Source organism: Lontra canadensis, unplaced genomic scaffold, assembly GCF_010015895.1.
Source record: "Lontra canadensis isolate GAN:19392208 unplaced genomic scaffold, GSC_riverotter_1.0 scaffold55, whole genome shotgun sequence".
NCBI classification, from domain to species: Eukaryota; Metazoa; Chordata; class Mammalia; order Carnivora; family Mustelidae; genus Lontra; species Lontra canadensis.
In genome coordinates this window covers 8,379,993-8,407,240 of record NW_022631049.1, presented here as the reverse complement: position 1 = coordinate 8,407,240, position 27,248 = coordinate 8,379,993, and the positions used below count along the sequence as shown (strand labels likewise).

General features: G+C 41.5%; 1 protein-coding gene across 2 annotated transcripts in view; it reads left to right on the top strand.

The window, feature by feature from the left end:
- Nucleotides 1-27,248, top strand: part of DAAM1 (dishevelled associated activator of morphogenesis 1) — a 161,251-nt gene that overhangs the window by 82,209 nt on the left and 51,794 nt on the right. For both annotated transcript variants that reach the window (XM_032875285.1, XM_032875283.1), the window contains exons 3-4: nt 1,104-1,193; nt 25,496-25,567. In XM_032875285.1, coding sequence (XP_032731176.1) covers nt 1,104-1,193; nt 25,496-25,567 — 162 coding nt within the window. The remainder of the gene's footprint in view (nt 1-1,103; nt 1,194-25,495; nt 25,568-27,248) is intronic.

Sequence of the window (27,248 nt, the reverse complement as noted above, 5' to 3'; positions counted from 1 at the left end):
AAATGTACCAGATGCTCCACACCAGTAATACAGACCAGGGATGATTGAGTTATTAAATGCCAAGAGCTTTTCTCTAAGCACTTTATATTCATTATCCTGTTGTTGTTATTCATTAGTTATGGATGTTTGTAAATTGCCTTCCCTTTGTGTCCAATCTAAGCTGCTCTCCCCTATAAAATTAATGTTTCCAGACACTGATCTGAGAGGCCGAGTCTGGGTTCTGGAGTTTGACAGCTGCGGGCTGAAAACCGGCCCCGTCATTACCAGGTGTGTGGTCTGGAGCAAGTTACTTACCCAATCTCCCACCTAAATTTCCCCCAGCTGAATTACAGCAGGCAGCGTTACTACAATGAGGATGTACTAATGAGTGGACTCAGGGTTGTTGTGGGGACTGAGACAATGCCACATGATGCTTGGTGCATAAAATGCTGAATAAATATTAGTGGGATTTATGACAATGAAGATGCCAGGTGCTTCCTCACAATCTTCCGATGAAGATCCACCTCTAGTGGGTCAAGAGAATAAACTCTTCATTCTGGCATTTAAGACTTTTCACAAACTGGTCTCTCCCTGCCTCCCAAACCTTTCGTGTGATGACTCTCTGCATCATTCCCGTGCTTCCGCTAAGCCGCTCACTGTCCCCCAAACACGCCCCATCTGTTCTTGCGCCCTGCCTTTAGTTCCCTTGGTCTCCTCCTCTCATGTCCAAGTTCTTCAGGTCTAGCCTGATACTCGGTGTTTGTGGAGCCCCCACCCCTTGCCAGTGAACCCTCATCTATAATATGAGTAATCCAAACTCCGGAGCTCTGATGGCCCTTAATGCTCAGTGGGCTCTCTCAGGGTACTCTGTCTGTGCTCAGCCCACTTTTCCACACCCTTCAGTAGGTGTAGGGTGAGCCTCATCCTTTCTGTGCTCAGTACTCAGCCCCATGACAGAGACGTGCTTTCTTAATGGTGGCAACACATACCTTGCCTTCTTGGTCTTTCCCAAGTTCATTGAAATATATGTCATTTTTTTTTCTTTTCTGTAATGATGCTGATAACCTCTCCTATAGGAATAACATTTAATCTATGAAATACTAATTATTATTATTTTTCCTCAGGATGAACTTGACCTGACAGACAAACACAGGGAAGCCATGTTTGCACTTCCAGCTGAGAAAAAATGGCAAATATACTGTAGCAAGAAAAAGGTAAGAGATTCATTGTGTTTATGGTTAACTGGGAAATTATCATTTTTTGTGCCCTGTGCTTTTCCTCTTCACCACTGAAATTCAGGCAGCTCTTTGTAATGTACAAACCAGATCATGGCCTTGTTGCTACGTGTGCAGCACAGTGCTGACACCTTGGATATTTTTATGGACACTTTGTTGGACACCTCCCCATGTCCTCCACACCTGTAACCATTACTTGTAAGCCTGTGCAACTGAGACCCAAAACCATAGTGGTGTACACAAAAATCAAAGTTTCCACCCATTCTTTACATGAAAGTCGGTATCTTGGTGGATTAGGAGTAGTGTTCTGGGACCTCAATCTTCCTTTCCCATCTCCTAGCAACTTTCCATTTCAGTGCTTCTAGGGTGTGGCATTGTCCTCATGGTCCCAGGTATCTCTCTGGCTGTTTCATATTCCAAACTAAGGATGAAGGAAAGGGGGAAGAAGGCAACACCCTTCCCTACCTCCCCTCTTACGGACATGTCCTGGGAATCATCCACCTGAATTCCCCTCACATCCTACCTTTAGCTACATGGCCTCCGCCTGCAAGGAAAGCAGCCTTTATTCTAGGTCCTGTTACTGTTGAAGAAGGGGAGGATGGATATCAGCACTCATGGTGTGGGCATCACCCCATGGACCATATCTCCTCAATAAAGTTCACTCTGCCATCTTTAAACCGTGTGGAAGTTCTCAGACTGTGCCCACCCCAGTTTTGGAACCAGTCAAGTTCATGGCCATCTTTTGTCACTTTTTCTTCTGTTCTAATAGAAACTTGAATCAAGATGGGGTAAACAGGAAGGGCAGGCTAGCACCTAAGGGAAATGTTACCTGTCTCCAGGGCGGTGGACTCTCTAGTTACTCACCCTTGCCTCAAGGCAAGGAGCAGGAACAAACTATAGCATTCCAATGTCTTTTCAAGGCACAGTATGAGTCCGAGGACCCTTTTCTTATGCAACTAGTGCATTTGCACATGTGACTTGTCTCTCAGCCCCTCTGCCTCTTTTCTGCCTTGTTTGATTGCCATGCTGACCTTCCAGAAACATCTTGCAATAGCGAACCTATGCCCCTTGGCAGCCCATCTCAGTGTCTCTATGGGCAAGTCACCATGGTATAACTCCTCTTTGTAACTCCAGCATCAGAACACATTGAAATAAGTATATGATGACTGAACCACTAATTTGTCATTAGTGTTATACTGAACTGTCAAAATAAATTGAAAGCACAATTAGTTTTCCACCTGAGCAGTTACCATTGATAAAACTATGTGTGGAGTTTGGTTCTGGGGGCCTTTGCTGAGAGACGTGTCCAGCTATAACCTCTCTGTATGGTTTCTGAGCTGCTACCAGATCAGACCAAGTTGTAGTTGTAAGGATTCCTAATCTAGTAGTAACCAGGAGAACATGCTTGTGAATGACTGTGTACTCTTTTCTCTTTGTGCATGGTTCTCTTGTTGAACTGATTGTCATGGCTCAGGAAACAGATGTAATACACTGGGAAAGGATTTTAAAATAAAAAGTGTTCAGTTCTGGAAGTGAAGGCATTGTACAGTCAAGGAAAATAAGGGAACTTTTCACGAGGCCATCTTAAAGACCTACGCCCTGGAACTGAAAAGGAAGAATCTTCTAGTGCCTGTATGCACATAGGACATTGAGTGCAGACTTTTTTCTTCAAGTTAGGAAACAGTATGAAGTGAGGATTGAGAATATACACTGGAGGAAAGGAAAGGGCAGGAAAATGGGAGCAGCTTACTGAGGGGAAAGTTTTCTTCTTTCCCAGATTTTATTACACCCCTGACAGCAATTGAAAGTTAATCATGGAAACTACTGCCCCTTAGATTAGAAAAGGCAAACCCTGGAGGATAGTAATGACCTTGGACTTGCAGCTGCTGCTCATTTTTCAATTTCCAGGCCTATCAAATCCCCTTGCAAACCCTGTCTCATGTGCTCAGGGTGAGGTTGCCTTTTCGTAGGAAGATAGATACGGATGTGACCACTGGCCTCAGAATCCCGTTTCTTGCCGGATGGGCCTTTCCTACCACTACCTGGCCAGACTGCACAGATCCCTGAAAGCACAGTCCTCCTGCTAGCTTCATTCTTACAGCCTGGATTCCTTACATGACAGTCAAGTAGTGGCTGAGTGGGAAAGCCATTTTAACTCTTTAGGGATTTCCATGGGGTCACAGATCTGCCTCACTTTAAAATGGATGCTAGTGTTGCTGAGTTAAGGATTTTCTTGATTAGAGCTTCTCAAAATGTTAAAACTCTGCTATGTGTTTGGTCTGCAACTGACCTTTTGGGGTGCTGTCATAAATAGGGAAATAATACAGTGACTATGAGAACAAAAACTTAAGCATGAAAAGGGCATGATGTTTACCTGTCTTCGTATAATGTGATCTCCTAAGGGACAGGTTGCCTATTCTCGAAATGGAGCCCATAGTGGCCATCTTAATTACTAAGAACAGACTGTTTTTCTTGGACCATATCTTAGGTAGCCTTTTCAAATCAGGCTTGTCACCAGCAAGCCAAACCACATCCATTTCTCAGGCCAAGGGAAAGCTACAGACTCATGGCTTCTTAGATTTTTCCATCTTTCAAGATTAGAACCCAGGGCATTACAGACATTCTCACACATAGTGAAGCCATAGAGTCAGGGGCCATGAAAGCCAACAGAAACAGACACATGAGTTGGTGAAAAGCAGGCTTTCTGTGTGAAAGTGCATAGTAGTTGTGGAGGCAAATGAGACTGGGAACGGAGGATGGGGCCAGGCCTTTCTCAGCCAAGTGGCTCTTTTCCACCCAATGGTGACTTGAGTCCCAGCAGCGGCTGTCTGCTTATCAGGCCCTGCGCTCGTTTCTCACACTTGCCTCTATCTACATCTCTAGTTGAAAATCCATTTCCAGAGCCAAAATGAAAGCAGCAAAAGTATTTCTAGGACTAAAAGAATTGGAAAGAAATTAATTGGCGGCTTGCCTAATTGAGTAATCCGGGGGAGAGTAGGAGATGGATGTTGTGGCCTTGTTGAAAGTCCAAACAAATCTGTAAAAACGACTGGACTGGTTGGTCAGCCATCGTTGGTCCTCTGTGGCAGTCCACTGTCAAATATTTTTTAGCATTCATGAAAGGACCACAAAAAGGTCCTGTTGGTGGGGCTGGAGGTATTTTCAAATAGGAAATGTTTGTGGTTCTTATCTTTAAAGGTAATTCCCTTTTTAGCTCCAATCACAACATACTCTTTTGTTTAAGTGAGGTTTTTCCCAGTCTCCAGCCAGAAACTGCATCTGTTAACAATCTTTTGGATTTTAAACTGAAACTTTTTAAACAATGAACCATCTGACCACGAAAGGCATCTGGCTATGCTGTATTTGCTTATTGTTAACATGATTTTTAAACCCTGGGAAAAGTAAGGAGAGGGCTTTGGAGAGAGAGAAGAAAATGGTGCATATACTGTCTCTCGGTGACGATAATCATATGGGCCCTGGCAGAAACCTTTAATTGTGGTTCTTCACAGGAGTGATTTGCACGAATTGTGTCACTAACCTGGTCCTTACAGGCCTCCGGAAAACACTTGCTCCCGCTCCTTGGGCTTCCACGCTTACGGAGTAGGCAAGTGGCGCTGGATACTGTTAGCTGTAGTGTCCTCAGGAATTTGAGGCCAAGATCGGGATTTGAGGAGAGCACCACTTGCCCTCCTCTTGTTTCCGATCTCTAAAGCCAAGGGTTCGGTAAACGGCTTTGGATTCTCTGTATTTCATGTCTCGATCTTCTTGGGTCTTCTGCAGAGAAGATGAATTTTTTTTTCTGCTGATGAGGGTGTGTTTGACTCAAATTTCATTAACTCCTTTAAGAACCTTCCCTGACCTGGCTGTGGGGGGAGATGTGGCCACGTGAGCAAAGCGTGGACCTGGTGCTTGGTGCCTTTGAAGACATGCAGGAACAGGGGCTGAAAATGCAGCTGATAGTTTTTCATTCACTCCCTTCATTTGGTTTGCATATCTTAATTGGATCACTTCCCCACTCTTCTCCACAAAAAGCAATTCTCCTTTCACCACACACACACAAAGATTAAAGTTGTGTTGTGCACGGTGGTCAGGGTGTGACTCTTTCAGTTCCTTGAGAGTCCAGGGCCTCCTGTGTTTAAAGGAACATAGGGTAAAGTGGTGGAATTAAGTCAAGAAGAACCATGGGCTTTCTGTACAACTGTCAGACAAGCCAGCTGTAAAACGAGGAGGCGAGATGATACGTTCAGCCTTTAGTTGTTTCCAGTATCCTAATGAGAAGCTGCTGTGGGTAGGCTGGGATGAGAAGCAGTAGTTGGGCATTGGAAGACCCGAGAAGGAAGGGAAGCTAGGTATCCTCTCTTTACTGTAATTGTTTAAACACACTGTAGAGTGAGCTTTGGATTTTCAAGTGTTCACTTTGTTAGCTATCAAGATTTGGGAGAGGGAGTCTGTTGACGGGCAAAACCTAGATGTCAGTAATTGTATTTCTAGGCCTTTTTAACAAATACTTGGGTTGGTTTCCTGCCATTTAGTTTTCACCTGACAATGGATTCCAGTTGGCATTTGTACACCCAAGTGCTAAGGGGTTGAAGACAGTGGCAGAAGTAGAAGTGATCAGAGATAAGACTGGGATATATTTTGCCCTTATTCTTTCTCTAAAAGAATAAATGAGGGGAGTACAGTGGCTGGATATTGGGGGGTGTCTCCAGGTTCTGCAGGCTCTGAAGCTATTGGCCTTGTCCGCACATTCCCTGACTCTGACAGATGACAGTTTGTATATAACTCCATGCTGAACCACTAAGAAACAACTGACTTGGAGTATCTGGGGCTTCATTCCATGAAGTCATGCTCTTGGTGAAGGGTAGGATGGTTTGTGATTCACCGAAGGTGTATTGAGTACTCCTCCAGGGCAGACTCTTGGCTAAATTCTGAAGATGGTTAAACAAATAAATTAAATTTCCTGGAGTGGATGATCCTGGTAGGAGAAGCAGATAAGATCAAGTAATTGCCAAGTCTTATCATAAGCTCCATAATGGGGTAAGCAAACAGGCTCTGGGGCACAGAGGAAGGAGCCATCAATCTTTGGGGGTAGAGGTGTGTGACTCAGACAACAACAGTTCCTTCACCACTTTGTCCCATCCAGCAGTTAGAGCAGTGAGAGGGCTGATGTTGTCATGCTTTTATCCCATCATCTAGACGCCGGCTCCTTTTAACAGTTGAGCTATGCTCACGTGCACTGTACTTGGTTTGTGATTTGTTCTTGGTTTGTACTTTGTTCTTTGTCCCTTCCAATATTGAAAAGGTCAACATTAGACTGTTGACCTAATCTGATCTTCACTACACAACACACAAATTTGTAGGGCTTGTTAGGAAATCTGTAGAAAGGCTAAACTTTTGAAAAAAAGAAGGCACAGTGGGGGAAGACTGAAATAACTGAGGTTTGTTCAGCCTGGAGAAGAGAAAGTCATGTAGACACTCCAACATAGTTTAAAAAAAGAAAAGAAAAGAAACTCCAACATAAGCTGATGTTCACTGGGTATACCTCAGTGAAACTATGGTAACTGTCAAAATATTGCCAACTTCCTTGGTAAAAAGCAGCTGCCTCGAACCCTCCTAATAAAAATCTTTGTGACAGTCACCCTTCCCACAAGCATCCACTACTTCCCCCTCCCCCCCAACCATGACTCAAGCTTTAACTACTGGCATGGGGCAAAGGGGACTCTAAGACCCTGTTCCCACATTACATCATTGATTCCGATTCATTGATGCCCATGCTATGCTGGTTGATAAGTATTTTGAACGTTGGCCTCAGTATGAGATGCTGATTGACCTAAAGATGGTGATCAGAACCATCTGATAATATGGGTTCACAGCCTGAAACATTCCTCTTCTAGGAATTGATCCCATGGAAGTGATGAGAAATATATATACCAGGGTGAGGCAGTTCTTGGTAGTGTTGCTCCTAAAAGCCCGTGATTGTAACCAACTTAAAAGAGGATGTTTATATGGTAGTACACAACCCTAACCGAGTATTTTGTAGCCATTGAAAAGTCACATTTTCAAAGAAATTGTAATAACATGGAAAACTGCTCAGCATGTTTTAAAAAAAGAAAAAAGAAAGAAAAGGCATAAAACTGTAAGCAGTACCATCAAAAATTTGCAAAGGAGTAAAGTTAGAGGTAGGCAGACAGCAAGAGTTGCTTGGTGGGACTGTGGGTGATTTAATTTTTTTCTTTATACAGATATTTCCCAAATTTTCTACAGTACATTCTGCTCCTTACTTTGGAATATTTTTCCCCCAGTTGTAAAAATAAAATTGCTCTTTTTAAAAGTACATACAGTGTATTTGTATGGTCAGGTTTCAGAGAAGCAGGATTACTGGCAGCAACACAGAGCAGCAATTCACCCTGACATATGCATAGAAGCTGACTGAGCACTCTCCATAAGGCTGTTGTCTTTGTTTCTGTTGCTGGAGCTCCTTGGAGCACACAGTTGGGAAGGAAGGTGGATATAAACTGGAAGAGGGTAGGCTGGAGTCCACAAGGACAGACTGAAGTCCATGTCAGTTCTGTCCACCTCTGACTTTGGTGTGGGTGTCCTGCAGAAGCCTGAATCATTAGTCATGGAGCTCAGCACATAACATACCTGGCCCGGGAGAAGCTGAAGGAGGATCCAGGGGAAGGTGGAGCAGTTACAGACCCGCCAGCTATTCCACACCAACCAGGTGAGCCAGCAGCTAAAGACAACGTGTATGAAGTACAAAATGGCTGCTGCTTCACTTCCACCATCCACATCTCCTGTGAGAATCTCTCTTGTGGCTCACCATACCCAGAAACCTATAAGAAAACACATTGCTCAGCCTAGCCAACTCGAACATTACAAAGCTACCACATACTTATACTGAAATTGGGAGGAAAAATAAACATTATTTAAAATGCAACCAGTGCTTGGGTTGTCATGGCAACCCTGGCTTCCCTGACCCCTCCTTTGTCTAGCTCGGGGACCTGTTTTTTCCCTTCTGTCTCCTCTCTTTTTTCACTCTTCTCTGGTGACGTTAAAACAAAGGTGAATCTGTAAACCACCCAAGGTTTTTCAGTACCATGTATCTATTAAGCAATAATGTGAAAACATGAGAACCTTGGCCCTGGTGAGATTTCCTCCGTTTTCTGCCCAGAAACCCACTGAAGCCATGTTTCTCATTCCCCTTCCCCCCTCTAAGTAGCACAATCTCAAAGCTAGTGACTCACTTCCTTGCTTTATTTTCTCTTTATTGCAAAAACCAGTGCTATCAAAATGAACACCTAGTTTTAGATTTGGGGTAGAAAATTCAAGGATTCCCTGCTTCTGGCAGCCCTTAAACCAATGCTGTATTCCAAAAAGTTCATGAATACTTGTGTGCCTCCTTGTCCTATAATCCTTTGTTGAATTACATCAATTTTGGGCATTTTTTTTCCCTCCAGGGTTAGTCAGTTCTGTCATTCCAGCTGTGCCAGCTACCACCCTGTCTTAAAGTGTGCAGAATGGTCCTGAGCTCATAGTTTTGTATTGATACCCAACAGGCACCCAGCTTCATTAATGAAGAAGCAGTAAACAAACTTGCCTATAGAATGAACCAAATCCTCTCTCTCTTCCTTGGTGTTTGGAGAAGTGATAAATCTAAAATATCCTGGACAAGTTCTGTAGTCTCCCGTTTGGGTTTTACATTCTGGTTCTTCACAGGCCTCTGTTTTTCAGCCTTGAGATGTTGTCAGTAAAAGGACTTGCCTTGGGACAGATTATCTCCAAAGGGCTTTTCAGTCAAGGTTCAGTCAAGCCTGCCAGCTTCCAAAATTATATTTGCCGCTGTCCCCCCATAGTTGTTCTAAACTGTATCGTAATGTGTGTGCAACACCATTTTTTCTAAGATAAACAGAAGTCAAGTAATAGCTATGAGAAAATACTTGGCATAGTTAAAGGCCATTTGAAGGGTGAGCGGGGGAGGGAGGGTGCCATTTACTAGGGCATATTGCTGAGCCCCTCTGAGTTCTCTCTCCTCCTCTGTAAAATGAGACCAGTGTCACAAAGTGGTTGTACAAAGGGCAGTAATGCCATTTCAGAGTTACCAGAGAGCTTGGGGCATGGTTGTGACAGCTGTTGCCACTGTCAACTTCAGTGATGGTGACTGTGATCAAAACAGTAGTGTGGACTCACTTTCTGGCTTGTTCCCACTCGTGCTAGTCTGGGATTCATCTCCATATTCTTAAATCCTAATACCTGGTTTTCGTAGAACAGTAGTGAAGATTTCACAAGCCCTCAGAAGCTCTTGGGGGCAGAAATAATAAGTTTGGAGGATACAGTGTAGATAAGGGAAGAAAGCTAGGAAATCTTCGCTGGTAGCACCCGAAATTGGCAAAAGGAGGCTCCCTTTACATCAGAAGTGCTAGGGTACTGTGATCAACATGCAGTCCCTGAAGTTAGAAAACTTGTTAGAAGTTTTTTGTTAGAAGTTAGAAAACTAACAGATTTCTGAAAACTTTCCCTTCCACTCATGGGATAAACTGTTATCACTGGTTGGTGATTTTATTTTTGTTGTGAAAATTTAAATATACAAAACAGTACAAAATATAATGAACACCCATGTTGAACAAATGCTTACACTTTATGATAATCACCATGGATTTTTTAGAAAAGGAATGAAACATTATAAATATAGTAGTGGAAGCCCAGAGGTGACCTATTCTGGAGGTTTTATGTGTTTTCCTTGCCCACGTATTTATAAGCTTATTCTGCATGGATATATTCATATGGTATTTCATTTTAACTGCACTCCAATGTTCCATTATATGAACACACCACAGTTTAATTATTTTATACCCTTTTGGGTAATGCTTATTTGTGATTTTTCATTATCTAAAAAGATATGTGGCAAGGAACAACCTTGTGCATGTGTTCAAGAATTTTTCTGGAATAAACACCAAGACATGTAATTACTGGGTTGTTTGCTAAGAACATTTTCACCTTTAATTGCTCTCTGAAGTTGTTGTAACAATTTATACCTGCCGCAGATCAGTTGCCAACCTCTGAGGGGAGGGAACTGGTATTTTGTTGCCCTGGTCAATCACTTCATTGAGGTTTGAATGTTTCTAATACAAGAAGCTGTCGCTCAGGTTCTTCCATTTTCTCTAATATGTCTTAGCAAACTGAAGTAAAAATTACTGGAATAGAAAGTGCTCATTTAAAGAAGAAAAACTCAGGGTTTGGAAAATGAAAATCATTCCATCCAAATACCCATGAAAAGCCCTACAAAAGTATAAAACGTTAGAAGTGTGTAAAATTGGACAATTCACTCAGCAATATGTTTGTTTGGGTTGACTACAAAGGAAACTGCTCCGTGTGTGGTTCACTCTTCCTCTCCTCTAGACCTCTTTACACCCTCAGTCCCAGACCCAGGCAAATTGTGTTTCCATCTTTAGCAAGCTCTTGACTGATGTCTGCCATCACCCCACACAGGAAGTCCCTCTGAGGCACCAGCTGCTTTCCTGAGGGGCAAGTTATGTGCAGGTGCAGAGCCAGCACGTCTGCACCAGTAAGCCGACTGGCCATGGCTGGAAATGCCACAGTTGGTGTGTCTCTTCCTCTAACCCAAGTGCCTTCATCTCAAGTGTTTGTAAAAATCATGAAAGCCTTTCTCCTTTCTTCCACTCTTCAATTCTTTTGCATGTTAAGAAATGCAGATGTGTAATTGCCATGTGTCTATGCCCCATGCCTAAATTCTGAATGAGTTTCTGCGCACAAGTCATTTCCCGGACTTGGGGATTGTTGATTGCTCAGTCTGTAAAACTCCGGTTCTTGATAGCATTGTCAAGCAGCGAGTCTATACCTGCTTTGTGGATATCATCTCTCTCGTGCTTTTCCTCCTACTTGCATTTCTGCAGTAACACCTCTTTCTCGAAGCCCTCGCTTTCCCCGTAAATAGGGAACACCAAGCTGGAAGAGGGTGGGAGAGAATGACCCTGTATTTGCGTTCACATTTAATCATTCAAACAACAATAAAAATTAGTAAGTGATACAGAGCTGGAAAAAAGTAGGCTATCTTGGTTTGACAAATCAATGAATGTGGAGTCCTGGGGAGAGTGGGTGTTTTGTGTCCTGTGGTGATCTGTTTTTCCCTCTGGAATGGGGGCTTGAGAAGCAACCCCCCCCCCCCGGCTTTCTCTCTCTACTTGTCATTCATGCATCCTTTGGTGCTGCGCTATGGAGAGAACACTCCTACTTGAGCTCTAGTCGCTGGAAAAAATTTGTAGTTTTGGGTTTGAATGGAATCCCTGGGAGGGCAGTGGTTCTCAACTGCCATGGAGCAGCTAGTTTTGGCTTCCAAATCTTAATTCTTAAGCAGATTCCTTTTGACAGCTCTAGTACAGAACAGATTCCTTCATGTGTTAATTGCAGAATTAGGAGTACAGGACTATCTTGGAGCTCTCAGTCTTTGCCATAGAGTCCTTGTCAAGAGTGCTGTTATGGAACCAAGGCTCAAAATGCAGCTCTGTGAGGCCCTTTGAGCCCCTTGGCTGTGTATGTTGAAGCACGGAGGCACTGCCTTCTTTCACTTCCAAAATTCTGCACCCTGCAGGTGTGGAAATACACACTGAGTGTCTCGGTCATAGCTGTATCTCTGGTGGAAAGGGATATTACTATATCTCACATCAGAGAATCCAGAACTAGCTGCTTATTCTGATTATCACCAGCTCAGTGGGTCCCTGAGGGCCCTACAGCACAGGAGACCCTCCAGATGGATGCACATCCTTGGTTTCAGCATTCTTTAGGACTATGGCTTCCTTCCCTGGTTGACTGCACTTGTGAATAACTTCAAACAGAGTTGGCAAAGAGGTTTATCTTGATTATCAGCTCTGAATAGTTGGGGGTGAAAGCCTGGAGCACTTTGAGAAACACTGAGAGATTATGAATGGATTCAGTAAGACCAGTGTGGTAATTAATTAGCAATGTCTGCCATGACACATGATGGGAGAATGAGGCATGTGTAGCCAATGTTGCCATCCTTGCCTTGGAGTGCTCCTCTTGCTCCTAGATTGTAGTCAGATGTAAGTATCATATTCCATGCCCCCACCCCCGCCGCCTTAGTGTCTTCCCTGGTCTTTTGCAGACTCTCTAAATGCTCTGGTACCTACTTTCATAGAATGAATACCCCAAGCCTGCCTGATGTCACCATCTGCTGGAGGTAGGTCTATGCAAGACATCACTGGGAGGAAGTATCCGCTCTAGGAGTGGTATCAAATAAGAACAAAAGCCCATTTTCCTGAGCTTTTCCTACATACATATTTATTTTATTCTTTTCACTAATAGCGCCAGCACTCCTAGTATTTGTGAATCTGTATTCTTTCTGCTTAGTGCATTTCAGAGCTTCACCCCCTCAGAAGTGGGAAGGAACTTTGAGCTTAGAATATGCTGCTAATACTTCTAATTTGGGGTTCTCCAAATTCCTTATACTCCAGGAACCTAGTAATTTGTGGAGCTAGAAATGGGTTACCGTAAGAAAGTCTACCAAAGAATACCAACTTTAAATTACAGTGTCTTAAATTCTCTTGTTCTTCAATGCAGTATGGGAGCAACATTTGTCTTAAGCAGTCTTAAGATAGTATCCTTTTATCTGTCCTCCCATGTAAGGGAAGACACGCTATGTTTCCTCAGTTTCTAGGATGTACTTCCCAACGTCCTCACATTTAGGCATTTCTGAGATGATGATATCTTCTAACGGATGCTTTTCTGTTTTATTTTTTCTGCCACCAATGCTGTTGTTAATTCAGTGGTATGCCGAGAGTAAGTGATAACTTTAAAATCAGAAGTATGGTTATGACCGCCCTTCTTGGGAACAATTAATCCTGTCCTAGGATTTTTCACAGTCATCCTGAGAATGGCTCTCTGAATGGAATATGTCTTTACCGGCTTACTGATTCTCTGCTTAGATTAATTACTGTTTTCCAAAGCTCTCTCTTTATAGCCTTGTGTTAAGCATTATATTGCAAATCATAAACACACTTTGATTGTTTTCCCAAGAGCAGGTTACAGAACATCAAAACCTGCTTTACGACATTCTGAAAGGCTGGCCTGGTAGCTGCAAATCTGGTAGCAAGATGTGAGGCAACAAAGGCCATTGACACCACTGATTGGATTTCCACACTGCATATGGGTTTAGTGATGTGTGTCCAAACATGTTAATTTACCAGCCAGCTGGACTGAATTGTACCTGGGTCTGTGGCACTCCATCGTGGCATGTGGGTCAAAGACTCGACTCTTAACAAGCTACACAGAAGTGATTTGTTTTATGTCATTGTATACCTTTGTGTCATAGGCAACAGGGGAATGTGGGTGTGTATCATTTCTGAAAATAATAATTGGAGAATGTTTCTTTCTCTTTGCCATGAAAATGAGGGGGAATTGTCATCTAAAATTGGCTTCAGATGTTGAAGTTATACCGATGGAGATTTTTAGGCTCCAGTCATATTCCATGCTGTGAAGTGCTTTGCCAAAGAAATGACTTGTTAAAATAAATAAAATAAATGCCTCATAGTTTAGGAAGTGGACTGTAAAGTCTCTGCTTTTAGCTCTAGGTAAAGACTGTGGCTCTTTTCTTAGATATATCAGCACATGAAATGCACTTTCCCCCATGATCCTGTAGCATATGACTTTTAAGATTTTGGTTCTGGAAAGTCAGCCAAGGCTTTTTCAGGAAAGAACAGGGTGTTGGAACAGACTGAGCCCCTGAGCTGTTTCAGAAATGCCATTTGTCTCTGTGCTCTTGAAGTCCTACTGTTGCTCTTCTCTTTGTTCCATTGCTGCTGTCCTCATAGGAAGACCAGATCTCTTTCAAGCGACACTCTTTTCTGGGGTTTGTGATCTGGGGGGAGAACAAAAATGAGAGTTGGCTGAGAGGTAGCACAAGCCTAATTTTTAATACGCAGTGTTTCATTTAGCCCACTCAGAAATATTAGATCATTTTTACCAGTGTAAATAAAGCTTGGGACAGATGAACACTAATGTAACATTTTGTGCTATCAAGAAATGTCTCAAGCCATTTTTCCCAGTTGAGCTTAGAAATGCTTACATTTGATTTTTATTTTGAAGTTAGAAGATACATTGATAGAGACTGGAGATTAGTTAAAATGCAGGAGCATTAACAATACTTGGCTGTTTCTTTTTATCATGATGAAAAAAGGGAGTAAATTCTACAGATGAGTATAGTTCTTTGTAACTATATTTGTAATAACTGAGAACGTATTGTCAGAAGTTTGTGATATTCTAAGAAACTCTCAAATCTAACGTTTGAAATCATATTCTCCTCAGTCTCCTATGTCCTGTTTTCATGCCTCACTAACAAGGAAAGCAGAAGCTTTGTTCTTTTATTCATGGGTTCTAATACCTAGTACAGTGCCTAGGCCTTTATAAAACTCAATGACTATTTATTGGGTGGGTAAATGAATGAGAAGGAAAGCAGATGCCTCTTCAGTTTCAGTTCAGCACTGATTTTTTGGGCAAGACGAGCAGAGGGATTCTGCTCCTGTCGTGCCCTTGAGAAGTCTGCATTCAGCAGTATAATGTTCCTGCTGCTCTCCGTGTAGGCTATGTGTTACTCCTAAAGGGTGTTGGGCTCCTGACCAAACTATTAGGCTACCATGGTTGAGTATTACAGCTTTTTTTCTGGCTGGGGATTGGGAGGGATGAGAAGCAGGTCTAAGTTCACTTGAGCTCACAGCTCCCTGCGCCCCCCACCCCTTAGATGAGCTGGGCAAGAATTCTTAGAAATACCCCAACTACTCGCCCAACAAATTTTTGGAAAGGATAGAGAACCAGGTATAATTGGTTATAAGGCGGACAGGGTAGGGTGGTCTCAGTGGTTTCAAGTCAGAAACTCAGTGATATACAAGTAGAAACCGTGCCACACAGCCATGGCAAGGCAGCGGAAACCAGCAGTTTGAGGTGAAGTGGTCAGGACACGGTAGGTGTTCTTGAGCAAGAGCTTTGGACACGCCTGAGCATCTGGGTAATTTAGGTGTGAGGAGCCTAGAGCAGTGTTAGTCATACAGTGTGGCTTCCACATTACATGTTTATAGATTGTGTCCTCTTCAACCAGGAAGTACTAGTCATGCATCTGTTATTTGGCTACAGTGTAGTTATATTGAAATGGGAAAAAATGTAGTGAAAATTTCTGTCTATAGCACTCTTCAGAGTGTTCTTCGCTTTTACATTATTCGAACTATTTAAGAAATCTGAAAAATGTAAAAAAAAAAAGGAATAGTAGCAGTACAATTGATTATGTTCTGATAACCATTTTTGCATTTATTTATGCCTACATAATTATATACGCCTTTGCCTGTAGATTCGCTTTTGAACCTGTTATAACATCTTGTTTGTTCCCTCATTTATTATTAATGAGTTCAGCAAAATGTTTGACATCAGTTCATGCCATGCTTTTACCTTTTAAAAATTATCCTCTATGAATATCAATATAGAATTGGAAACTTCAAGAATTGTTAGAGAAGGGCCTAACTTATTTTAAATGATCCGAGATCTTGAATAATATTTTAGACTGGAGCACATGATATGATAGCAGGAGGCTCTGTGGGAAAATGTGCATCGTATATGGATTCTAGTGAGCCTTTTTATATCTGGAAAGAGCAGAGCTCAGGGGTCAGAAGAGATGTTCAACTTCACACGCGTACAAGGAAGAAATTCCTATGATGTTTGAAAAGATGATGTACAAGAAAGAAGCAAGGGCAGTGTAAGTGGAATCCAAACACTTGAAAAGCAATGATCTAATAAATGAAGCTTGAACTTCCCAGAAAGTTTCTCAGCAGCTAGTGAGCCTAGGTCCTATTCACCCTTTTTAAATTCTGCTAATTTATATTTGTGTTTTAGAGATGAAGTGTCCTCCATCTTATAAGACCTGTTTTATTACTGAGTTTATGGCCAATGATGTTACAATATATACACTTAATAAAACATGAACCACACATATTTTACTGTGCTTCATGAGACATGTATCTTTTATTCTAAATCATAAATGTTATTTGTTGTAAACCATCAAGAAAGCAAGAACTTGGGGCGCCTGGGTGGCTCAGTGGGTTAAAGCCTCTGCCTTGGCTCAGGTCATGATCCCAGGGTCCTGGGATCAAGCCCCGCATCAGGTGCTCTGTTCAGCAGGGAACCTGCTTCCCCCTCTCTCTCTGCCTGCCTCTCTGGCTACTTGTGATCTCTGTCAAATAAATAAATAAAATATTAAAAAATAAAAGAAAGAAAGAAAGCAAGAACTTGTGTTTCTTGGGTAGATATTTTGGTCAGAAATCTTCCAGATGCCCTCTTAAAGACTGTCTAGAGTTATGCATCATTGACATGTGAGCAGATCCCTTTCAGAGGAATTTAAATATATTTGTTGGAGTTATTTTTGCAAAAAGGAGACATAAGGGTGTGATAAACTGATGGAAAATTTGAGATTTACTTATGAATTGAGGAGGATAAACTTTTGCTATATAGCCAGTGGAGAATTTTTGGCTTGGTAAAGAGTAGACTTTGGGAGGACATAATAGCTTTATTCAAATTGTTTAAATATTTGCAGGGTTATTGTTCACAGGAGAAATTAGACTTATTCCATGCAGTTCCCAAGGGCAAAACTAAGGCCAGCAAGTGCCTGAAGTTACAAGGAGACATCTGTCAATTCAGTCTAAGGTGAATTTTCTAACAGTCAGTGAGGGTGCTGGTTCCAAACATTTGTGGACTCTTTGAAGCCTTCTCTCGGAGAACATAGGATCGATCACCTGCTGGTGACCTTATTATGAGGGACCCCTGTGAGGGGTAACTTGGACTAGGGTGTCTCTGGGGTCAGAGACCTTGCTATATAATTATGTGACGGCTCTCCTTAAAAACATACAGATGTTCTGCAGCACCAGGAAAAATAGGGAAGGAGACTTGCTCCTCTGACATGGTTCTAGGTGCTAAATATGAAAGCCTTTGTTACTGCAAGTCAGCCTCCAGTCTTTCCAGAAACTGACTGACATTCTGAGGCTTAGGAGGAGGTGTTGGGTTTCCTGGCAGATGCAGAATCTGCTGTTCTGTAATCATTCTTTGTGTGGGCCCAGCTGGATTTGGGCAGTAGATCCACTTGATGTGTAATTGTGACAGTGGCCAAGCAGTGTAACCAGATGGGCTGTCCCGGGGACCGCATGACTGTCTTGAAATGTGACAACACAGGAATTCATTTTTGAAACCAACTTCCTCCCTCTGGCAAGTGTCAAATGTAGGGTATAGTTTTAGCCCACTACAAGGGGCTGGAGGGAAGGCTGTTGGAAGGACTAAGCAAGCGGTGGTCCCGGGAATCCAGGTCCGTGGGCCTGCTGCTGTTTCTCTTCCCAGGGAAAGAACAACAAGACAAAGATTTGGAGGCAAAAATCAGGATTTAAAAGACCAAAGGATGCTATGCTATTTTAAAGATTTTGTTTATTTATTTATTTGAGAAAGAGCATGCAAGGGGAGACCCAGAGGAGGAGGGAGAGAGAGAGAATCCCAAGCAGACTTCGCTGAGTACGGAGCCTGAGACCGGGCTCGATCTCACGACCCTGAAATCATGACCTGAGCCAAAACCAAATGCCTGACTCTTAACTGACTGAGCCACCCAGGTGCCCTTATCCTATTTGAAAAAGTAGGATTACACTGCTTTTGAAGGAGCAGTGAGTTTGGGAAGATGGTGGACTTTTCAGGCATGGTACATCCTACTTCTCTAGAAAACAACACAGGTAACCAGGCAAATTGCACATACTCTGTGAACTGATCCTAACTTACGGATGGGCTTTCCTGGAAAGGGAGTAGCTTCCAGGAGCGGAGATAACCTGGAAAAAAATTGATGCCCAGGTTCGAACTTTGATGCAATCCTGCCTTCTTGAGAGCCAAGCTTGTTCTAGCACAGGGCATGACAGCAATCCAGCCACTTAAATGTTTTTTGGCAAATAAAGTGTTATTGAAACACGGCAGTGCTTCTTCATGGAAGTGTTAGCTGTAGCTGCTTTCACGCTGGACCAGGGCAGAGTTGAGTCATTGCAAAAGACTGTGTGGCCAGACAAAGTCTAAGACACTTACCCGGCCCCACACAGAAGAAGTTTGCCAACCCCTGGTCTGTCAGGCTATTCCCCGCTTCACCATGACTGTCCTTTGAGAAGACGCTGGTAACACTATTATTGAGCCAGAAGGGAAAGTCAGCAGAAGTCATCAGCAAGGACTTCCACAAAATACTTTTCCATCTTCCATCCTACCTGCTCTTCCTTCCCTGTTCCTTCGACCTGTTCCTTGGCACCTATTTCCCATCATGCACTTGAGTTTAGTAGATGACACGCCCATCAGGGAGTCATACCTAATAGAATAAAATATTTTGGCCAGTCTGTCCCCTTTGACTTTCGTATTCTGTAAAAATTCTGGGAACAAAGTAAATTCAGTTAACATCTGTTGCATTCATTAGTATGTGGGGCTGGGCCCATGAAAAACAAGATCGCAATGACCATTTAATGCCACAGGTAACTATGTTAACTATGATCGTTAACAAGGGATGGGATTTCTTGATCCTATATATGATCACAGTTAACATGTGTTCTAGTACCATTTTCTTCATAAATGGGACAGCTTTTTGTTAGTATTTAGTTACCTTTGTCCTATAATAATAATTACCAAAATGAATTTTACTTTGTATTATACTGAAACAGTGCCTTTCTACTGTTGAAGTTCATTTAGTTAAACCTTAGTATGTCTCTACTATTTGAGTTGGAGTTACCCTTATACATCGTTAGAGGGTTTTTAGCCAATCTAGACAGTGAAAGGATATGTCTTCCACAAGTACTATCTAAGAACCTCATAGGTTTGTAACAGTGAATGTGGAAATTTATGGCTTTAGTTGGCCAAGTGCATATTGCTTCAGCCTGTGATTTATGGTCTAGTGAACAACCACAGAACATGTCCTTTGCAATTAATTGACCTTTGTACAGCCTGTTTGGGGTCTTACTAACAGCATCTGAAATGAAAGAAAAACTCTACCAGTTCTTACATATTATTACTTGGGAAATGATCCTATTAAAAATTTGCCCTGTAGTAATTTCAAAAGAAGTTATACTTAAAGACTTAATTTTTTAAACTGTGCTTTGAGTCTCACTGAAAGTCTTTAGCTGTTACTAAGAAATTGTTTGCCACACAGATATGTAGGGGTAGAAATTTAAAAAATTTTAGCATCCTTCAGGTACATAAATCTTTGTCCAAATCATAAAATTCCTTTACATGAACATTTGATGTTAGGGTTGTAGTGTGTTATAGAAATAGAAAATCCAATGAGGAAGACAACATCGAAATGTTTTTACCTTTTTGCTGTGGGGAACAGAGGGGTGACCCCGGTGTAGAGAACAGAGACATCCCAAATGTTGCCAGGATCTTGTTGACCTGATGCATTTCGTGTTGCACAGAACATCTGAAAAAGTAAGGCATTTGTCCTAACAGAATATACAGTGCTTTAGAACTTCTGTTTTAACTATGAAAATAGTGAATGTTTGTGGCAAAATAAAAGTTCGAATTATACAAGAGTTAGTAAGTAAAAGACCTACCCAGAGGTAGCCATTGTTCAATTTTCTTGTGTTTATTTCCAGAAATGTTTGTATGTTACGTGTACATTTTTTTCCTACAGATGAGAAATGGTTTTCGGAGGCATTCCTCCCTGCCCTGCCCTCTCCATACTATATTTGGTCATTTTGAATGCGATTACATAATTCCCCTTCATTCTGTGTTACTGCTACAAAGTAATTTATTAGGCCATCTCCCTTGCCATATTTTTGTTCACTTTATTTGCTGACTCAAAACAGCACTGTGGTGAAAAAAGTGTAAATATATAATTGTGGGCTAAATATGTAATCGTGGGAGTATATCATGTGAAAGTAGACTCAAAGGAAGGACACAGGCTGTGGGTGTGTTTTAAATTTGAACAATCACTGCCAAATGTACCTCCAAATTTTTAGTCCTAGCATAACAAGGATTTACAATGTCCATAGCTGGAAATTCTGGAATATTATCCTTATCATCCTAGCTAACATTTATCAAGCATGTTCTGTGTGTACTGTTCTCAGTGCCTTCTTTACTTGTAATAACCTTTTAAATCCTCACAATGACCAGTGAAGTAGGCACCCATTTTACAGATAAGGAGATTAACTGAGTCACATAGTGAGGTCACTTAACTTGCCCGCCTATAAGTTACCATAAGTAGTGAGTTGTTGAGGATTCAAATATGTGTCTGTCGATCGTGATAGAAGGGGAACCCAGCCAGCTTGGCTTGGTAGAGAGAGATGATCATGACATGAGAGAAGTAAGTCTGGGACATAGCTGTGAATGTTTACCTCGGAAAGAGTACAAAGAAATAGTACAATATTTATTCTTATGGGCAAAGTGATGTTGAGAAAAATAAATGCGCTGTTGCACATTTAAAGAGAGTCGGGGAGGATCTCTTGGAATTTTTTTCACTAGCCACTGACTAGAGATCTGGAATGAAAAATGTGCCAGTTAAAAATGAGGCCAAGTTAAAAAAAAAAAAAAACTATTGTTTTTTTATCTTCTAAATAAGTTGGTTAATTAAAGCCTGATTTAAAGGAAAAGAAAGTAAATGTTCTTGAAGGTCCCTTGTGCTGTACCACTTTTCTTTTCTAACAAAGGGGGTTTTGTTTTGTTTTGTTGTTTCTTCATAATGTGAGATAATGGGAACAAAGTAGATAACAAGAGAAGAGCTTCAAACTAGTTAGTATAGGTTGAAAGCAAAGTGAAGTGTCAGAGCCTCCATCCAGTGGGAAGTTTTGTCCATCAGTATTATCTTATGCTTGACTATCGACCTACCAAGGAAATAGGATGAGTTGGATTAGAGAAATAGTAAAATTAATGTTTTTTCCCCCTTTCTAATTACCTTATAAAAGAAGTAGCTGTTGAAAGTTAAGTATTTTGTAATTGAGTCACTGAACAACATAAATTAAAAAAAAATCATTGGTTTTAGAAATTGGGCCCTTGAACTAAGGAGAGTACACACTGGTTTTCCATAAAACCTCACTATCAGAGTTCTATAGAATCTTAGAACTTCTAGGGACTTTAGAAACAGTCTGGCCTTACCCTCTCAATTTGGAGAAAGAAAAATGAGGCCCAGAGATACTCAAACTTACCAAGAAGTCCTGATTGAGTAAACCAAAAAGTTAAGTTCTGGAATCTCATCTTCACCTGGCCAATCTAGTCATCACTCCACCGTCCCATTGCTCTGAAAATAAGTGATATTTGCAAATATTATCTAAAAACAGTAATCAGAAAATTTAGCAACATAAAATGTTTGTATCAGTTCAGTGCTAATTATTTAATAGACCTAAAAATAGGCATACAAACATAAATGTTTATAACACTTTTAAAAGAAATCAAAACTAGATTTTAATATGAATTAGCCATTTTGTAGGTAGAATGTAAAAGGACCTAATGTGATTGCTAGAATTTGTATTCTCATAGAGCAAAACCTTCTCTAGGAGTCGTTTGGTGTTACCCACAATCTGTTTTAAAAGAAGGAAAAATAGCCTTTTTAAAGAATAGAATGAAGCTAATATTCTTTCTTATTAGAGAAAAGTTGTAATGGAATTGGTCAAGGCAGTGGTCAAAAGCAGGGTTAGGAGTGTATAATTTAGGGAGGGATTTGTTTGCAATTCCAGGGTCCTGAACTGCTCAGTGCTGTTAGCTCATGTTCAAGCACACTTGAGAAATCCCTGTGAAGATGGTTATTAGACTGGTGTGTAACAGAACAGGAGAACAGGTTAGGGAAAAGCTTCATAAGTGCTGTCTGTATGCACACACATTATATATAGATAAGGCATTGATAAGGGGATAGAAGAGTTCCCACAGAAAAAGTCTAGAGAAAAGGGATCAGAGGTCATCCAAGTAAGACATCAGGCCTTAGAACAATATTGAGAATTAGAATAATATTCAGAAATGTTGAATGTAGCAAAAATAGCAATAAAGGATTAGGGAAAAGCAAACTCATTTTTGGCCACTAACCACATCTGAGTTTCTTATACAGTTAAGTGGTTAAGAGTGAAAGGCCAGCTTTGTACTTAATGCATATTGCTTGTGATTAATCTGAGGTCTAATTTTAGGAAAGAGGTTGCCCTGATTCTTTCCCACTGCCTCTGAATTTCCAACGGGATGACCTTTGGCGGCTTACCGGTCTTCTCTTTGCTCTGTTTCCTCCTCACTAACATGAGTGAAACAGCGGCTCCCCCATCCAGTAGATTACGTGAAGAGCATAGTGCTTAGAACAATCAATGTTTGACCCACAGTAAGCTCTGAATGTGTTACATTTGCTGTTGCTTTCATTACAACTAATGCCCTCTATACAATCTTATTTATTTTTCCACTTGTTTCTCTGTAACAAAGAAACTAGAGGGGTGGCCGATGGCTCAAAGAATAACACGTTAGAGGCTGGTAACACATAGGACCCAGGTGCTTTCCAGGAATATCAGACATCTCGACTTGCATCAGCAGTTTCTTTCATGGACTTCTTAGGGGAGACTCTTCCCCTCAGCATGTCTCCGTGTCCAGTGCTCTTGAGGGGACCCCCGCTCCCTGACAGCAATTGCATTCATCTGTTTCTGGCCCGTGGCTCTGCATAACTACAGACTCTAGCAGCCGCACAAAGTAGGAGCAGAGAGCTGATTCACAGATGTGTTTCACTTGGCTACTGGAGGACACATCTGTATCGGAGGACCAGGGCTGCACAGAGGAAGCTGGAGACACATTGCCAAGATGAAGAACTCTGAGGATCGCCCCCAGGAATATAGTGATAATAGTACTTTTATGAGAAGCTTTTACATACGTTAGCTCATATGATTTTCTCAACTCTGAGGCATGTGAAGTAAAAATGAAGCGTTCTTTCCTCTGTTTTGACTACAGTATCTAGGTCTACTCTTAATATGTTTACATTACTAAAGCATTTCCAAAGTGTAAAGATTTCTCTCTGTATACTAATCTTCAGCTTCTAAAATGATCTCCTGTTCTGTTAACCATGACTATTAAGCTTGCCATAGACAGGCTCTCAGGGGACGCGAGACACAGGACAGGATTTTGTTGTAGTTTTGGAAACTTGCCCTAGTTTGAGGGACTAAAAAGATCTGGCACCTTCTATTCGATTTTATAGGTTCAAATATCATTGGCTAGTTGGCTATCGCTGTGGGTCTTGGCTTGCTGGAGACGTTGGTAACAGCGGGGTTTTGCTAACTTTAATACTCCATTTTAGGAGAGAAGCGTTCAGCATTTACACTGCCATTGTAGCTACTTTATTAACATGTTAAATAGTAACCAAGGACTGTTCTAAAAACTCATCAGATTTCCTAAGCTTTTTAAAACCATGCAAGTGTAATGTAGTCCGACTTCAAAGCTGCTGCTCTAGCCGTTGTCCCCATCATCTGGCTCGTTCAGTCTCCAGATGAAATTCGTGCAACTGCTCAAGTTCAGATATCTGTTACTGCCAGCTTTTAAGGCACCATAAGCACTAGTTACTTTGCCTGCTTTTTGTGACTACTTAGTGAATAGTTTTGAAATTACATTTCTTTTATCTCACCGCAGTAGACCCACCTAGAAAGATTTGCTTCGAAAAGTGTTTTTGAGGTAAAGTATAGGGCTGAAATTAAAAGCCTTACCTTGAAACTGCTATCCCAAAGACTGAGATTCTGACCTTAGTAAATAGGTAGTAACTACTTCATTGTCCCCCAGCAGCTCTATGTACCTGGCCCAGCATCTCTTCCAAGGGGACAGGGGATACAGTTGTACTAAGGTGCTCTCTGAATGTGAACTTAGAGAATTCTGAAATTTTCCTCTTCGAGTCTATTAGGTCACACAAATGACTTCTAGCCACATAGGTGTGCAAACATGCCTGCTAAGTTCCAACTACAGTGCCATCTTCTGACGGACTTGTGTTCATGTGGAGCAGAAGCCACAGCCCCCTGATTTTGTGGGGAGGTGAGGGTTCAGGCTGGGGGCTACTATCCACAGAGGCCCTGAGGGCCCTGGTGCTGGCTTCAGGTCACCCTGTTTTGTAAGACAAAAGACTGACCAGAGTAACCTTTAAAAAGGGGTTCCTGCATTCCTTGGGTTCCAGTTCCCATCAGCTCAGATGCATTTCTTAAACTCACAAGCTGTCACAGCAAGAGGGCTGGGCCTGTGGATAGTGTGTGCTCGTTTTACTTCTATCCATCCAGGGTCAGGCTTTATTCTACCTTTTCATCTGAAGCAGTACCTAGTTTTGGTTACATCAAATGAAACCCTTCAAAATTGTTACTGTTTTCTGGAGTCTGAATAAACTAACTGAAATAGTCTAATTAACAACTGGCCAAATCCTGTGGTCATTCTTAAAGACACTTTTCCTCCTTTTGTGGATTTAATCCAGACGTATAATTGAGCAATGCTGTCCTCAGTGCTCATAGGAGCTAGACATCCTTTGTCCTCCCAACAAACACTGTGCCCTTCCCAATGTTATTGTGCCCCGGAAGGAAAACAGTATCATACCATGGTGTGGCTAAGTTCCCATTTCAATTCCCCTTTATAGTCAACAATACTGTACAAACTTTTTTTTTTTTTTTTCTTTAAGAGAGCGAGCAAGTGGGCAGGCGGGCAAGCCAGGGTGTGGGGGTCGGGGGCAGAGGGAGAGGGAGGGAGAGAATCTTAAGCAGGCTCCATGCCCAGGCTGCAGCCTGACCCAAGGCTTGATCTCACAACGTGACCTGAAATCAAGAGTTGGACACTTAGCCAGCTGAGCCACCCAGACGCCTCTGCTGTACCAACTTTTATGGTGACAGACGGTAGCTAGATTTATTGTGGTTGCCATTTCACATCATGTATAAATGCTGCATCACCATGTTGTACCCCTGAAACTAATACAATATTTTATGTACATTGTTTTTTAATTTTTTTAAAAATACAAATTTAAAAAGTGATTAAAATAATAAATTCCCCTTGATTCGTGGTTCAGAAAATGTCCCCTTTGTCACACCTAAGTCTGTCTGTAGCACTGTCTTGTCCCTTAATGAGGGAACAGTCTGATGATTAGAGGCAACATTTGAAGACCAACATCTTCTATCTCATTGTCTTCTAATGGCTTATCTAGGCCATTGTCTAGATGCTCTGAAAGTCAGATGTGCTTATGGCCATTGTGCATATATATATCTGGTGGTATATTATGTTTTTTGCTTTCTATTTAGGACCAGGAAGAAAACAAGGGAGCGACAAGTTGGCCTGAATTCTACATCGATCAGCTCAATTCCATGGCTGCTGTAGGTATACTTTCTGTTCAATGGCACACAGTTTAAAAGGCAAATTTAGCACACAATTGGACAGTAAATTCACTTGAGTAAGAACTACCAAATGTCATTATCTTTCCAAACTCCATTCCAAACACTCAGTGTTGCGGGGATAGGGGGGAGTTGAAAAGGAGGGCAGGAGTTGTACTTGGCAAAATTATTTTTTCCAGTATGTTTTACATAAAATCAGCACACACTAAAATATACGTGAGTTTAATATTATAAGAGGAAATGTAATCTTAAATCTGGCTTATGTTCAACTTTAACTTGCAGTTGCTCTTACCAGTCGTTTGGAGTGTTGTTACGGCAGTAGTAGTCTACACGTTAATAGCATTTTACAATAATACAATGGAACTGTTCCTTCACTGTTCTCCTCCCATTCTCCTTTCCACCTGCTTAGCTCCTGGATTCTTGATGTTACAGGGCAGCCAGGTGCTCCTTCACTCTTGTAAATAACAAAGGGAGTTTATGGAATAAGTGGTGAATAAAAGACATAAAAATTATGCTGAGATGTCCTTGGGAAATCTTTGGTTAAGTAATTGCTTAAGATGCATTTTTCAGGGCGCCTGGGTGGCTCAGTGGGTTGAGCCGCTGCCTTCGGCTCAGGTCATGATCTCAGGGTCCTGGGATCGAGTCCCGCATCGGGCTCTCTGCTCATCGGGGAGCCTGCTTCCCTCTCTCTCTCTGCCTGCCTCTCTGTCTGCTTGTGATCTCTGTCTGTCAAATAAATAAATAAAATCTTTAAAAAAAAAAAAAAAAAAATTTTAAAGATGCATTTTTCAGTGCCTAAAATACGCCTCTGATCACATGGATGGCTGTGTAATGTCAGCATTCTGAGCACCCTTCAGGGCACGTATTGATCCCAGCTAAAATATGCAGCAGAAAACAAGTCCTCAATCTTTGAGCCTTAATAACTCAAATCCTATTCATGTCGATAAAAATCTGTGATTGCCCATGGTGCACCAGTGTTCACTTGTGTGGGTACACTCAGGATTTTAAGATCACTCTGTTAGATTCAACTTTGAGTTTATAATATCCATGCAAGATGATAGCTTCCATAATAAATATTTTTCTTTACCTCTTCCTCTTCTTCCTTTCCCAGGGTCCTTTTGGATAATTAGCTGCCTCATACTTAGGCAAACATTTAAAAAAAAATTGTCTAATATTTTGCTTCTGCTGCAAAAGTTAAAAACTGATTAGAATATGTGAATCACACTTTTATTAAACTTTCAGAGACATTGACTTTTAGTAGCTTCCTCTTTTCTAGCTTTTTCTTTGAAGATGCTTCTTTTGCTCTTGCACAATGAATAATAAACAGCCTAGTAAATGTGGACAGGGCTGTATAAATTATAGAAGAAAATGCATAAGCTTTTGCCCCGAGGATTTCTAGTTTAAAAGCACTGCAGAAAATAACACCCAGTGCCTCCTTGTCCAAGGCATCCTACATAATGGCAAAGATGAGAAAAGAGTGATCTCAGCATTTGTGTGAATACGTTAGCAAAGTGTGGGGCTTGTGACGACCATCGGGGATTTTTCTGTGCACAGCCTAAGCAGTAATAACTTAGAGCCATTTACATTTCCTGCGTTTGAAGGTTAAGTTCTAAATTCTTGTTCCTGGCTGGTAGGGAAAAAAAGAGCTGTGGGGCCGAAAGTC